We start from the raw sequence: 13,377 nt of genomic DNA on the forward strand, positions 1-13,377 counted from the left end.
AAACCGAATGTTTAAAAGGCTGTAGCAAAACTCCCATTCATTGCACATGTTCCATTTCAAAACAGATCTTCAACTTTAAAACATTTCGTAAAACACTTATCTGATAATTGTACTTGTAAAAAAATATTTCTTGCTGCTTTAGGATCCTGGCGCATTTCGCGGCTGCTGTCTCAGAAAACCCATAAATAGATAGTTCAAATCCAATTTCAAACAAAATGTGTTCTGTCAATCATGTCCCCATTCTTCAAACTCACAGTGATTTTGGATTTAGCCCAGTCCTCTCCTGATTCCAAGGCTTCCTTACCCCTTGTCACTATGCTGTACGCAATGATGATGTACTTTCTGACAGCTGACACCCTCCCAGTGGGGTCCCCCAAAGATCCCCACTTTCACCATCAGCGTTCAACCCTCTAATGCAATCCTTGGGAGCCAACCTAGATCTCGCACAAATAAAACATTTCACTTATGCAGATGACATAATGATCATGCTACCTGTAATGGCTGCATTAGCCAACACCCTCAACACTGTCAAAAAATGTGTCCGTATCATAGAAAACTAGATCTCAACCCACTACCTCAAACTAAATAAGAACAAAACCAAATTATTTTGGCTAGGACCCTCAACTGACCCACGCTACATTCCAAGAATTACAGAAGATGACACAGACTTTCCATTGGAACTATAATCCCAAATCTTAGGCATAGAAATTGATAACCACATATCCATGAAGAGCCACCTACAATCAATAATAAAACAATGTTCCCTTATGATGAGAACGCTAAGATCCATTAGAAAATACTTCAAATCGATTCTGGAACTTGGAGGCTTAGCAGATGGCAGACTAACTGCTGAGTGTCTCCTATGGGTATACTTTATTAGTTTTAAAGTAATAAATATTCTCCAGATTCATTTTAAAAGCTGAAAGAATTTGAAAGAATGGCATCAACAAAATCAAAACTACAAGAAACTTCTGCTAAATCAACTGGGAAGATTAAGAGATTAAAGGAAGATTCACAAACTGCCAGTGGAGTTCCATTACCTATGGACGCTCTGGACATTATTGAGGTAATGGAAGAATTAAGAAATATAACATAAACCTAATGGAAATTAAAAAAGAAGTGAATCTCATGAACAGTAAGTTTGTAAGTAAGACAAAGTCGGGAAAATTGAGCACATACAACAAACTTACAAAGAAGATCATAATATCTTGATGGAATTGAATAAGAAAATAATAGATATGGAAAACAGATCTAGAAATCAGAACATTAGAATTATTGGAATAAAGGAGGGAGCTGAGGGGAAGAATATGATCTCTTTTTTGGAGGATCTAATACCAAAAATTCTTCCAATAAAAATAAAAGGTAATTTATAAATAGAAAGAGCACATAGAATTGGAAAGACAAATCCTCAACATCAAGAAAAACCTAGAACTGTAATATTAAGACTTTTTAGATTCCATCAAGTTCTGGATATTTTAAAAGCTACAAAAGAGATTAAAAATATAACATACAAAGATTCCAAATTGATCTTTCTCCCAGACTTTGCAAAAGAGACTGTTCAGGTTAGGAAAAATTTTTTACAACTTAGACAATCTTTGAAAGAAATAGGAACTCAATATGGTTTATATTATCCTGCGCTAATGAAAATTACATACAAAGGAAAATACCATCAGTATAGTGATCCAGAAAAACTTAAGGATTTCCTTTCATCACAAGAAACATCTATGAATTAGAATTTAATTTACTTCATTATATGAAATGTTGACTAAGGGATAATTAAAGAAAGTTATTAGTTAATTGAATATGAAAAGTTTGGCTAGGGGAAAAGAGGAATAAAAGGAAATTATTATTATTATTTTCTTATACTTTAATGGACATTAAGATGACTGCTACAAATGACTCATTAACTGTAATAGAACGATTAGAAAGTTTCAAATTAAAACTGAAAAGGATTCTAATACAGAATTGAAAACAAATGAGATGATGAATATTCATAAATTCATATTTACCTGATGTCATAGGAGGGAGGGTGGAGCATCGAGTGAGGCCTTGAGGGAATTTCCTTTGGTAACAGCCTGAGACTAATCCCTGGAGGGTGAATGCTGTGGAACTTTGTGAATGGACAAAGGTTGAGTTGTAGATGAGCTGCTGCTGCTCTGTTGATTGAATTCCCTTTATAGATGTAAATAGCGGCTCGCCTCCTCCCTATGGTTTTTGGTGCAGTAGTTTCGCCTTGAGCACTAGGGTGCAGGAAGATTATGCGCTTTGATAGCTCCTGTGGCATTATGAAACATTTTTGGACTGCAAATTATTCAGCAGACTTCCTGGTGTCAAATAACTTCAGCGCTTCTGTTTTCCGGCGTCTAATAATGCTAAAGAGAGCAGCCATTTGCCACAGCTCTGGAGCCTAGATCTGAGAAACTACGTGCTGAAGCGATACCCTATGGGTCCTTCACTCTCCGCAGCTCATCCTTAACCTGGCCAAAAACAGCTGGCGTCGGATAGTATCAGCGCTTTTTTGTTTAAAGAGATAAACAACGGCGAAGGAAGGTGACAATGTCCAAATGGCAGCACAATCAAATATGGCTTTAATGACAGAATTGGAAGAAATGTCTGAGCCCAAGGAGGTGAAGTTTAAGAATGTTGGAGTGTTTAGATTTACAATATGGACAGATCGTTGTTGGCACCAGCCGCTCCTGAAAATATAGATGCTGCCAGATTCGGTGCCTCAGAGAGAGCTATTATACAGACAAACCAAGGGACAAGAATACTTTGCTGAGGGTTTGTTAATTTCAATTTAAAATTGTAGGCCTTTTCTATCATAATTCATATAGCAGCAAATTAAAATGATATTGATGAAAATATTAAGGCCAAAATGATGAATCATGTTAAGATTTTACTTTTAGGAAAGTGATAGTGGTTAACAATAGTAATTCTTACAATAAATGTTACAATATTAATTCTTAAAATAAAATGAAATATTATATTGATATTATCTTAAGATTTGAAAATTATTACATTTTCTGATGTCATAATATTAAAAAGAAAATCCTTATTTATTTTATTTTAAATCATTAATATTGAAATAATTATATAGTTCTGATGGAGTTTAAATTAACTCAATGGTTTTCATGAGCTGGTTTATTACTTTGGTGGTAAACATACCTTAGTAAAGCTATTGTTTAAATTAATTAAAGTGAACTTATAGCATAATTGAGGTTGATACATTGTATTATTGTAATGCACTATTAGTTTTAAAATCAATTTACCACTTTTAAGAGGGGATGTAAAGAAAATTCTAATGCAGTTTTCATATTTAGATGGATCTTATTAATATAATGTAATTCAAAGTACATATTCTTAACTGAATTGAATTCATGAAGATTTTATATAAAAAGCTAGATATTTAATTAAAAGGTAGTAAGGGGTTTTAATTATATAGATTGAACAATTTTTTTTATAGTAAAGGAGGAATAGTCAATCAAGATGCTTATGGGAGGGAAAGGGTGGCCGCTCTGAGCAGATGTCTTCAAGTTATCGCATTATTAGGAGGGGAGGGATAAGGGAGGGCATAGGAAATGATTTTTGGTATCATAGAAATATAATATTTAAGGAATTAAGAGTGGGGAAGAATGTTTTATATAGTAAATTGAAGGGAATGATTTATGTGTATGAAAATTATAATAAATTAATGTATTTGTTGGAGTTCAAATGTGCTGGAAATAAATATATAGATGGAACTTAAATTATTTTCGCTAAATGTAAATGGCTTCAACTATCCAATAAAAAGAAAGAAGGTACTTTTATTCTTAAAACAACAAAATATTGATATATGTTCAATCCAGGAGTCTCACTTATCAGCTTTAGAGTCTCAAAAGCTTCAAGGAGACTGGGTGAAACATTGCTTTTATGCCTCAGCTGTAAAGAAAAAAAGCAGGTGTTGCTATATTGGTGAATAAGAGATGTAATGCTACATTCAAATTAATTGCTGCTGATCCCTTAGGAAGGTGGATACATGTAGACATGAATCTAGGAAATACTACCATGGTGCTATTCAGTGTATATGCACCTAATTCGAATCAAATTGAATTTTTCAAATCTCTACAACAATTATTGTTACCACTGGCTGCTTCTAATTTAGTGGTGGCAGGGGATTTTAATGCTGTTATAGATCCTTTAATGGACGAAAAACTTAGTAGAATTATGAAATCATTAGGGTTGGATAATCTAGTTCAAAATTGTGATTTAAAAGATATATGGCGAATATTTCATTTTAATGATCGGGAATTTTCGTTCTGCTTCCATGTCCACAAATCATTTTCAAGAATAGATTATATATTTATTTCAAATGCATTAGTTCAGCAAATAACATAAGCCTCCATTGATCCAATTATTTTATCTGATCATGGTGGGGTGTGGATTAAAATGAAAATAAGTAATCAGGAGGTTAGAAGATCTGTGTGGGGATTTGAAAATGCTTTGCTTGTAGAACCTAATTTATTGAGAAAATTCAGTTAAAAAATAAATAATTATTTTCAAATAAATAATACGGAAGATATCTCAGTGGAGACATTATGGGATGCTTTTAAGGCAACCATAAGAAGACAAATTATTTCTTTTGTGGCGTATACTTAAAAACAAATTAAATATCAATTTTCTGGGTTAGAACAAGAAATTAAGATATTGGAATCAAAATTAAAGGATAAATGGGAATATTCTATTTTACAAGATCTTTTGAAAGCTAAAGGGAAATATAATGAGATTTCTTCTAAAATGATAAGGAAAGATTTATTTTCTCAACAAGCATTGTATTATGCAAATTCAAATAAGGTGGGAAGATTACTGGCAAATTATTTAAAAGCAAAAAACGAAAAACAAATGTAGTGGCGATAAAAGATAAAAAAGGAAATTCTTGTACACAAATTGATTCTATTTTAAAACAATTTTTACAATTTTATAAAGATCTGTATTCTTCTGAGCCTTATTTAGATAAAGAAAAAGATGGATTGGAATTTTTAAATTTAATCAAGGGGCCGAAAGTTCCTGAGCATATAAAAGAAAGTTTAGAAAAGCCAATATCAATTAAGGAATTGCAAGCAACATTGAGTTGGATCCGCTCCAGGTGGAGATGGTTTTACCGTACAGTTTTATAAATCATTCCAAATTACTCTATTACCATATTTACTAAATTTATATCAGAATCAATTAACTAATGTTTGTATTACAGGTACCATGGCGAAATCATTAACTATAGTCTTGCCAAAGCCAAATAAAGATCCCACTCTGGTTTCAAATTACAGGCCTATTTCTTTAATTAATGTTGATGGAAAACTTTTAGCTAAAACTTTAGCAATACGTTTGGCTAAAGCTCTCCCTTTTATTATTGGGATACACCAAACTGGATTCGTTGCTCAAAGACATTCTTCTAATAACATTAGGCTTGCCTTGCATATGTTAAATTTATCAAAAGCCTTAAATGATCCAGCTTTTTCTGTATCCCTTGATGCAGAGAAGGCCTTTGATCGTGTTGAATGGACCTTCATGTATCAAGCGTTGGAATGGTTTGGTATTGGTTCAGGATTTATACAAATGATTCAAACATTATATAGCTCCCCTGTTGCTAAATTGTATATTAATAATAATTTCTCAGATGGCTTTAGGTTGCAGAGGGGGGTTAGACAAGGCTGTCATTTATCTCCTCTGCTTTTTGATATTGTATTGGAACCCCTGTTACTAGCTATTCAGCAAGCAGATGAGATTCAGGGTATTCCTCGTAGAGATCGGGAATATAAGGTCTCAGCTTATGCAGATGATATATTGCTCTATTTGAGAAATCCTGAGACAACCATTCCTTGCTTACTTGAAATGATTGAAAAATTTGGAAAATTTTCAGGTTACAAGATAAGTTGGAGTAAAACAGAAATTCTTCCATTGTACAAAAGGTTTGTTTGATTCATTTCCCTTTCTATGGAGGGAAGATGGAATAAAATATTTAGGCATTTGGATTAAAAATACAATGGAAGAAACAATAAAAATAAATGAAAAATCGTTATTACAGAAGGTCACAGAAATGTGTGAGCAATGGAATCCTTTACATCTTTCATGGTGGGGGAGAATCCAAACTATTAAGATGATGATCTTGCCTGTGGTTTGTTATCAGATGGGTATGTTGCCGGTTTATTTTCAAGGGTCCTTTTATAAAAAATTAAATAATATTCTCATAAAATTTATTTGGCTGGGTAAAACTCCCAGAGTAGCCATGATTGTGAAGGGGGGAATGGGAGGGTAAATTTATTGTTACATACTGTATAAGATATTGATTATATGATAAGAAAGGGTGGGAAGGGTGGGAGATAAGAGCATATTATTTGAACCATTGATGATTATTAAGTGTTATATTTATTGTTAATTTGTTTGGATATGTTGTTACACTTATTGTAAATTTGAAAATGAATAAAGAATTTAAAAAAAAAAAGAAAATACTTCAAATCAGTGGCTTTCCAAATTTTAGTGCCATCTCTAATATTATCTCGATTAGACTACTGTAATGTAATACTAATTCTTTGCTCTAAAACATTGCTATTGTGTCTACAACTAGTTCAAAATGCAGCAGTAAGACTCATGGAAATCAGAACATCTACAGCCCTACTATAGGAAATTACATTGGCTGACCATAACTACAAGGATCAAGTTTAAATTAGGCATCACTGCCATTAAAAAAATAAATAAATTGTAATATCAACACAAGCAAAATTAGAATTAGGTCCTTAGGCACACTCCTGCAGCTCTCAAAAATCAGACTTGAAAATGCCATTAATATTTATTTATTTTTAAAATTTCTATACCGTCTAAATCCTAGGCGGTTTAAATATATCCACATACATAATACTTAAAAACAGTACAAAAGAGAGACAAAACATCAGAATTTCAATTCACAGTTAACCTTCGATCAAGACAAGTCAGACCCTATAAAAAAAACATTGACAAACAATTGTGTTTTAAGGAGTTTTCTGAAAATTCCTCTGTCAGCACATTTCCTTAATGAGCCCTACCACCGAATTCCATATTAAGGTATGCAAGAGTCTATGACATCGCTAGTAGAATACTGTGAGAGAGTGAATACTTTGTTTATCTATGGAAAACATTTGACATCATCAACTTTAATACACTATTAAAGTCATGGTTTTATATTTTGGAAATTGTCTCTTTTTTCTTTCCCTCAGCATTTATTTTCTGAGTATACATGACTGTTCTTCCTAGTTTTCTGCTTTTCTTGTTTACTCCATATCCCTCATGTGCATTAAACAGGAAAAAGAAGAAGAAAATGAATAGGATGAATCTTAATGATTCCTTTGAATGATTTCTCCCCCATCTAAAAGCTTTTTACAGGTAAATGAATGCAAATGATTACAAATTTTTGTTTGATTGTGGAGATATTTTATGTTTCAAGTTTTCAAGTTTTATTATCATTTGATGAATTGCTTATACAAATTTCTAAGCGATGAACAATTTAAAAAGCCACCAGTTTGTGGTCTCACATACAATTGGATATATTAAACAACATACAGATTAAATAAATCAACTAACATTTTTGCAATCAGATTAAAGACAGACATGATTGAAGGGGGAAAGGGGGGAAAAGTTACAATTCAGGTACGCTAGATAGATTGTGAGCCCACTGGGACAGAGAGGGAAAATGCTTGAGTACCTGATTGTAAAAACCGCTTAGATAACCTTGATAGGCGGTATATAAAATCCTAATAAACTTGAAACTTGAAACTTGATATTGGAAATTATAAAAAAGGAAAAAGATGAAAGGGAGGGAGGGGGGTTAATGGAGTTAATATCTATAACAAAATATGAAGGGTCCAAAATGAAAGCCTATTAAACATCAAAAGCGTCTTGAAACAAAAAAGTTTTCAATAATTTTTTAAAAGAGGTAAGATCTTTTTCATTTCTAATATAATGTGGCAATGAATTCCACAATTTGGGCGCCATCACAGAAAACATATCACTTCTTCTTGTGCCAATGATTTTCAAAGAGGGAACTGTTAGTAAGTTTAAAGAAGATGATCGAAGAGAACGCTGAGAATTGTATGGTATAATCATTCTTGTCATAAATTGTGGTTCATTAAAGATTAGTACTTTGAATACTAAAAATAGTATCTTAAAGTTAATCCGGTGGGAAATAGGAAGCCAGTGTGATTTAATCATTAATGGTGTAACATGATCATATTTTTTCGCTTTATGAATAAGTTTTATTGCCGTATTTTGAATTATCTGAAGCCGTCTTTTTTCTTTATGTGTTATATTGATTAGAAGAGAGTTACAATAATCGATTTTAGATATGATCATAGAATGGATTAATATATTATCAGATTTAGGATCTAGAAATGTAGAGATTGAACGAATCAGATGTAATTTATGGAAACAAGATTTAACTATTTGAGTGATGTGATTATGAAATGATAAGTCAACATCAACCACTACTCCGAGAATTTTTAGCGTAGGTACTGACTCTAGGGGGTTATTATCTAGGATGAACGGAGATATTGGCATTAAATCTCTTTTCCAGGTGAAGAACATAGTTTTAGATTTTTGAATGTTTAATGCCAATTTATTAGAACTTAGCCAGTTTTTTATCAAGTCTAATTTTTTATTGATGGCTGTTATTTCTTCATCATTTTCCGGGTCAAAAGGGTGCAGGAATTGAATATCATCTGCATAAGAGAATGATGTAAAACCCAGTGATTGCGAAATGGTGAGAAGTGGAGAGAGAAAAATGTTAAATAAGAGAGGTGACAGAATAGACCCTTGAGGTATCCCATAGGTAGAAGAATAAGATGTAGAATAGTCATCATTAAATCTGACTCTAGAGGAACGGTCTGAAAGAAAAGAAGTTAACCATTTCAGAACTTGACCACCTATACCTAAGGATTCCAACCGATTCAATAAAAGTTCATGGTCAATGGTATGGAACGCTGCAGATAAATCTAACGAAAAAAGGGCAACGGATTTATGATGGTCTAAGTAGTAATGGATATTTGTTATACGACCAATCATCGAATATTCTGTGTTGTGGTGTTTTCGAAAACCAGTTTGATTTGGTTGGAGAGCGTTCGATGATTCAATAAAGTCTGAAAGTTGTTCAAAAACTAGTTTTTCAGTTAATTTCATTAGAAAAGGTAGATTGGAAATTGGACGGTAATTGGAAGTATCGTCCTGACTGACTTTATAGTTTTTTAATATTGGTGTGACAATTGAGGTTTTCCAAGAAATGGGAACGGTTGCAGTGAGTAGACAATTTTGAATAAGAGAAAGGATGAAAGGTCCGAAGCAAGCAAAAAATATGTATTTTAGAGCGCTCCTTTCTTTTTAAAAACAATAATTTTCTCTATTACAATTTGTAAATAACAATAAGAAATAGTCAAGTAAATCTTGCAAATGTTCTTGGACAAGCTTGTCTTATAGAGATACTTGATTTCATGCATCTCTGTGTCTCTGATGGTAGCTGGGCATAAGTGAAAAAAATGCAATCTGCTAGCCAATCTGAAAGTGTTTGCTGACAACAGCCCCTTCATGTTAAGGTCAAAAGAAACTAAAACGCTGGTGAACCTTCCGTGGGTGTTAGTTTACTCCAGTTAGAAGGCCAAGGATCTCATGCTTGGAAATTTAATAAGATTGTGTACGCTTTCACCTTTGTCAGGTCTGGATGAAAAAATATTGGCAGGGCTATTGACTGGTTAAGATGAAATTCTGACACTATCTTGGGAAGAAACTTATGATGAGTGCACAGAACCTATCTATTGTTGAAAAACTTAGTCCCACCAGCCTCCCCTAGTGATTTTTCCAGTGTGGATTGCATATACACATTTTAGATCATTTCTCTCCAAAAATACATGGAAGCGGCCTTGTATAGATTTAGGTAATCATTGTAAAAGAGCAGGTTTGCATATATCTAAAAATATAGGTAGAAAAATACACATCTGGGAAAAACGTGTATGGTTCACAAAATAATGAACTAATGCATATATGCATCTGCAAGGATGAATACACATGGAAATGGGGGAAAATGAAGAAATGTATGTATTCCTGCTGTACCTGCTAGGTGCACATGTGCACATGTACATTGAAATCCCAAGTAAACAGAGGAAAAATATCTGTATAGTGCTGGCAGGGTAGGAAACTCTTGTTTCTCTGAGGACAGGCAGGGCACAGGATTCTCACATGTGGTGCATGCTGTCCTCAGTGGAGCCTTGGAGAGGACGTTGCCCGGAATTCTGTATTTTCCAGAAGTTTTTGACAGACAACCCATTGCACACACATAAGTGACATCCTGCTTGACTGAATTGCAAGGGACCTCACAATTGCATTTTTTCTGCAGAGCTGAGAAGACGCGTCTTCTTTCACTGGGGCGAGTTATTTTTCATAAGACTTGATTTTTTTCCCTCTTATTTTTGTTCCCTCTTATATATTTGCCGTAGTTTTTTGATACTTTCTCATTTCTTTATTTTTTTTGCAGCTTGCAGTAATGCCACCCAATTCGCCAACTCGAATTGATTCACCCATTTGGACAAGTTCCTGGAGAAAAAGTCCATAGTCTGTTATTGAGAGAGACATGGGGGAAGCCACTGCTTGCCCTGGATCGGTAGCATGGAATATTGCTACTCCTTGGGTTTTGGCCAGTTTAAGGATTAGCCCCCCAAATGAAAGGTTTTGGAGGGGTAATGTTGACGCAAATAAGCCCCAATGATAGATTGTGGCGGCCTTACAATCTGCCAGGTCCCAAGTTCAATACCCTCATTGAAGATTCAGTAGGAAGTAAAATCAAATGACAAGCACAGCCAGAAGTGATTACATAAAGATTATAATGTAGAAATAGGCTTAATATTACAAAAAGGCAATCTTTAGAAAGATACATAAGCTTTACTGGGTTACAAATGTACAGACGGAAATAGACATAAGCTTTACAAATACAGAGTGGATTCAGAGACTGCTTCTGTGCTCTTGGGAAAGAGAGAAAAGACAGCTTCCTGAATAGGTGCTGTGAGGACAAAGAAAGAGAAAGAGAGGCGGGGAGGGGTGGGGGGTTGGGAGGAGGTGATGGTCCAAACTGCAGGTTCCAGAGAGAGAGAGAGGGGTGTTGCAGAGAGGGGGCTTTTATAGGTTGGAATCTTATTCTAAATATAGAAACTATTGTATTTCCCAGTATATTTCTGTTTATAATTTGTAAACTGTTTGAAACAATGGTTAGTTTTAATTGATAAAGAAGGTGTAACACTTACAAGAATGGTAGATGAGATTAGTCTCCGGCTTCTTTGTCACATTCAAGTAGCATATCTTCTTTTTTTTAAATTCTTTATTCATTTTTAAGCGTACAATAAGTGCATCAATATAATATAACAAATAGATCATAAATATATCAGTCATCAAGAGTACACATAAAATGATATTAACCCCCACCCTCCCCAACCCTTCCTATTATATAATCAAATACAATGTACAATATACATTAATAAAATAATAAAATTATCCCCCCTCCCCCCTCGTAATTGAACCTGTAAATCAAGGGAAAAGAATCATTGCAATATTTTGTTAATGGCTCCCACACATCTTGAAATTTTCTAAAACACCCTCGCTGTATTGCAATATATCTTTTCATTTTAAATATATGACATAGGGAATTCCACCAAAAATTATAGTTTAGTCTACTCCAGTTTTTCCAATTGTACGTAATTTGTTGAATGACAACCCCGGTCATTATAAGTAATAATTTGTTATTATTTGAAGAAATTTGACTTTTTGCTCTCGTTGCCATACCAAACAACACAGTATCATATGACAATTAATTTGGTCCCAAATTGATTTCCAAAAGGTCATAATAAATGGACAATAGAACAATAAATGCTCTAAAGTCCCTGCTTCGAGATGACAATGCCAACATCTATTAGACTTAGAGCTATCCAATTTTTGTAACCGAACAGGGGTCCATAACACTCTATGTAACAGAAAAAACCATGTTTGTCTCATAGATGCTGATATTGTACATCTCAACCTCCAAGTCCAAATTTGTGTCCATTTAGAAATTTGATGTTTAATCTCTATGCCCCAAATGTCTCTCAGACCAGTGTTTGTTTTCTTTTTAATAAGTCCAGTTAAAAAGTAGCATATCTTCTTGATAAACAATCCAATCTGACTGGATGCTTAATGTATGTGAATTATGTGCAGGAGCATGTAGGGTCTATTTGCATCAACATTCCAGAGTCAGATTGATATAATGTCCCATAGGCCTCTGCTGACATTGGTTAGGCCAACCGAAAATGCTGACTGCTAGTAATGCTAGGCTGAAATCCAGGTAATAGTGGCCTGGATTGGCCACCGTGAGAACGGGCTACTGGGCTTGATGGACCATTGGTCTGACCCAGTAAGGTTATTTTTATGTTCTTATTCAAATTGATTTGTTTGAGAAAATTGGACCCACTGATTCAGTGACTAACACCTCCCCACTCCTCCCCCGTGAGACCTGACATATCTCTGAGGCCTCATAAAGCAGCAGTGGTAGTAGATGGTCAGCAGCGGCATTGTTATTAATGGGCTGCTCTTTGCCTGTCCTGCTGGGGCCTTCCCTCTGCTGCATCACTGATGATGCGGCAGAGGGAAGCATGTCGCGAGTAGTCCATTCAGTGCAATGCCACTGATGACCATCCACCGTCTCCACCGTTGCTGCTTTAGGAGGCCTCAGAGGTATGTCAGGTCTCACAGTGGGAGAGTTGGTGGGATGCTGCTACACAGGGTGTTGGGAGGGAGGGATGGAAAACTACTGCACAGAGGGATGGGAGGGTGGAAGTTATGGAAAGCTGCTACACAGGGGAATGGGTGGAAGGGGAGGAAAGCTGCTACTCAGGGGGATAGGAGGGGAAGAAAGAAGCTGCACATGGAGGAGAGGACAGAGGAAGTATTGTTGGGGTGGAGGAGAGGAAGGTAGAACAGAGTGAGAGGGAGAAATCCTGTATATGGTGGAAGGGAGGGAACAAGCATGGAAAACAGAGAGGGAGAAATGTTGGACATAGGGTGGAGGGCAGGGAAAAATGGTGCACAGGGAGAGAGAAAAAAATGTTACACATCATAATGGAGAGGAGGAAGGGAAAGATACTACATGGAGGGGAATAAATAGAAAGGTTTGACCCAGGGCACAAGGCAGGGAGAGAGAGAGAGATATGGTAGACAGTGGGAAACAAATATTGAATATGGCACTGGAAGGTAGAAAAAATAATTTTCTTTTCTTTTTTGTGATTACAATATATCAGATTTGAAATGTTAGACAGGGAGCGTGAGCTAGGACCTAATAGAGAGAAGAAAAGTCTTTTTTGTTCATAC

General features: G+C 34.9%; 1 protein-coding gene across 4 annotated transcripts in view; it reads left to right on the plus strand.

Annotated features, from left to right (window-relative positions):
* LOC117359302 (SH3 domain-binding glutamic acid-rich-like protein) overlaps window positions 1-13,377 on the plus strand; it is a 141,659-nt gene that overhangs the window by 115,574 nt on the left and 12,708 nt on the right. For all 4 annotated transcript variants that reach the window (XM_033941837.1, XM_033941836.1, XM_033941833.1 and 1 more), the window contains one exon: window positions 7,309-7,389. In XM_033941837.1, coding sequence (XP_033797728.1) covers window positions 7,309-7,332 — 24 coding nt within the window. In that variant the 3' untranslated portion in view covers window positions 7,333-7,389. The remainder of the gene's footprint in view (window positions 1-7,308; window positions 7,390-13,377) is intronic.

The sequence above is a fragment of the Geotrypetes seraphini genome, chromosome 4 (genome assembly GCF_902459505.1).
Source record: "Geotrypetes seraphini chromosome 4, aGeoSer1.1, whole genome shotgun sequence".
NCBI classification, from domain to species: domain Eukaryota; kingdom Metazoa; phylum Chordata; class Amphibia; order Gymnophiona; family Dermophiidae; genus Geotrypetes; species Geotrypetes seraphini.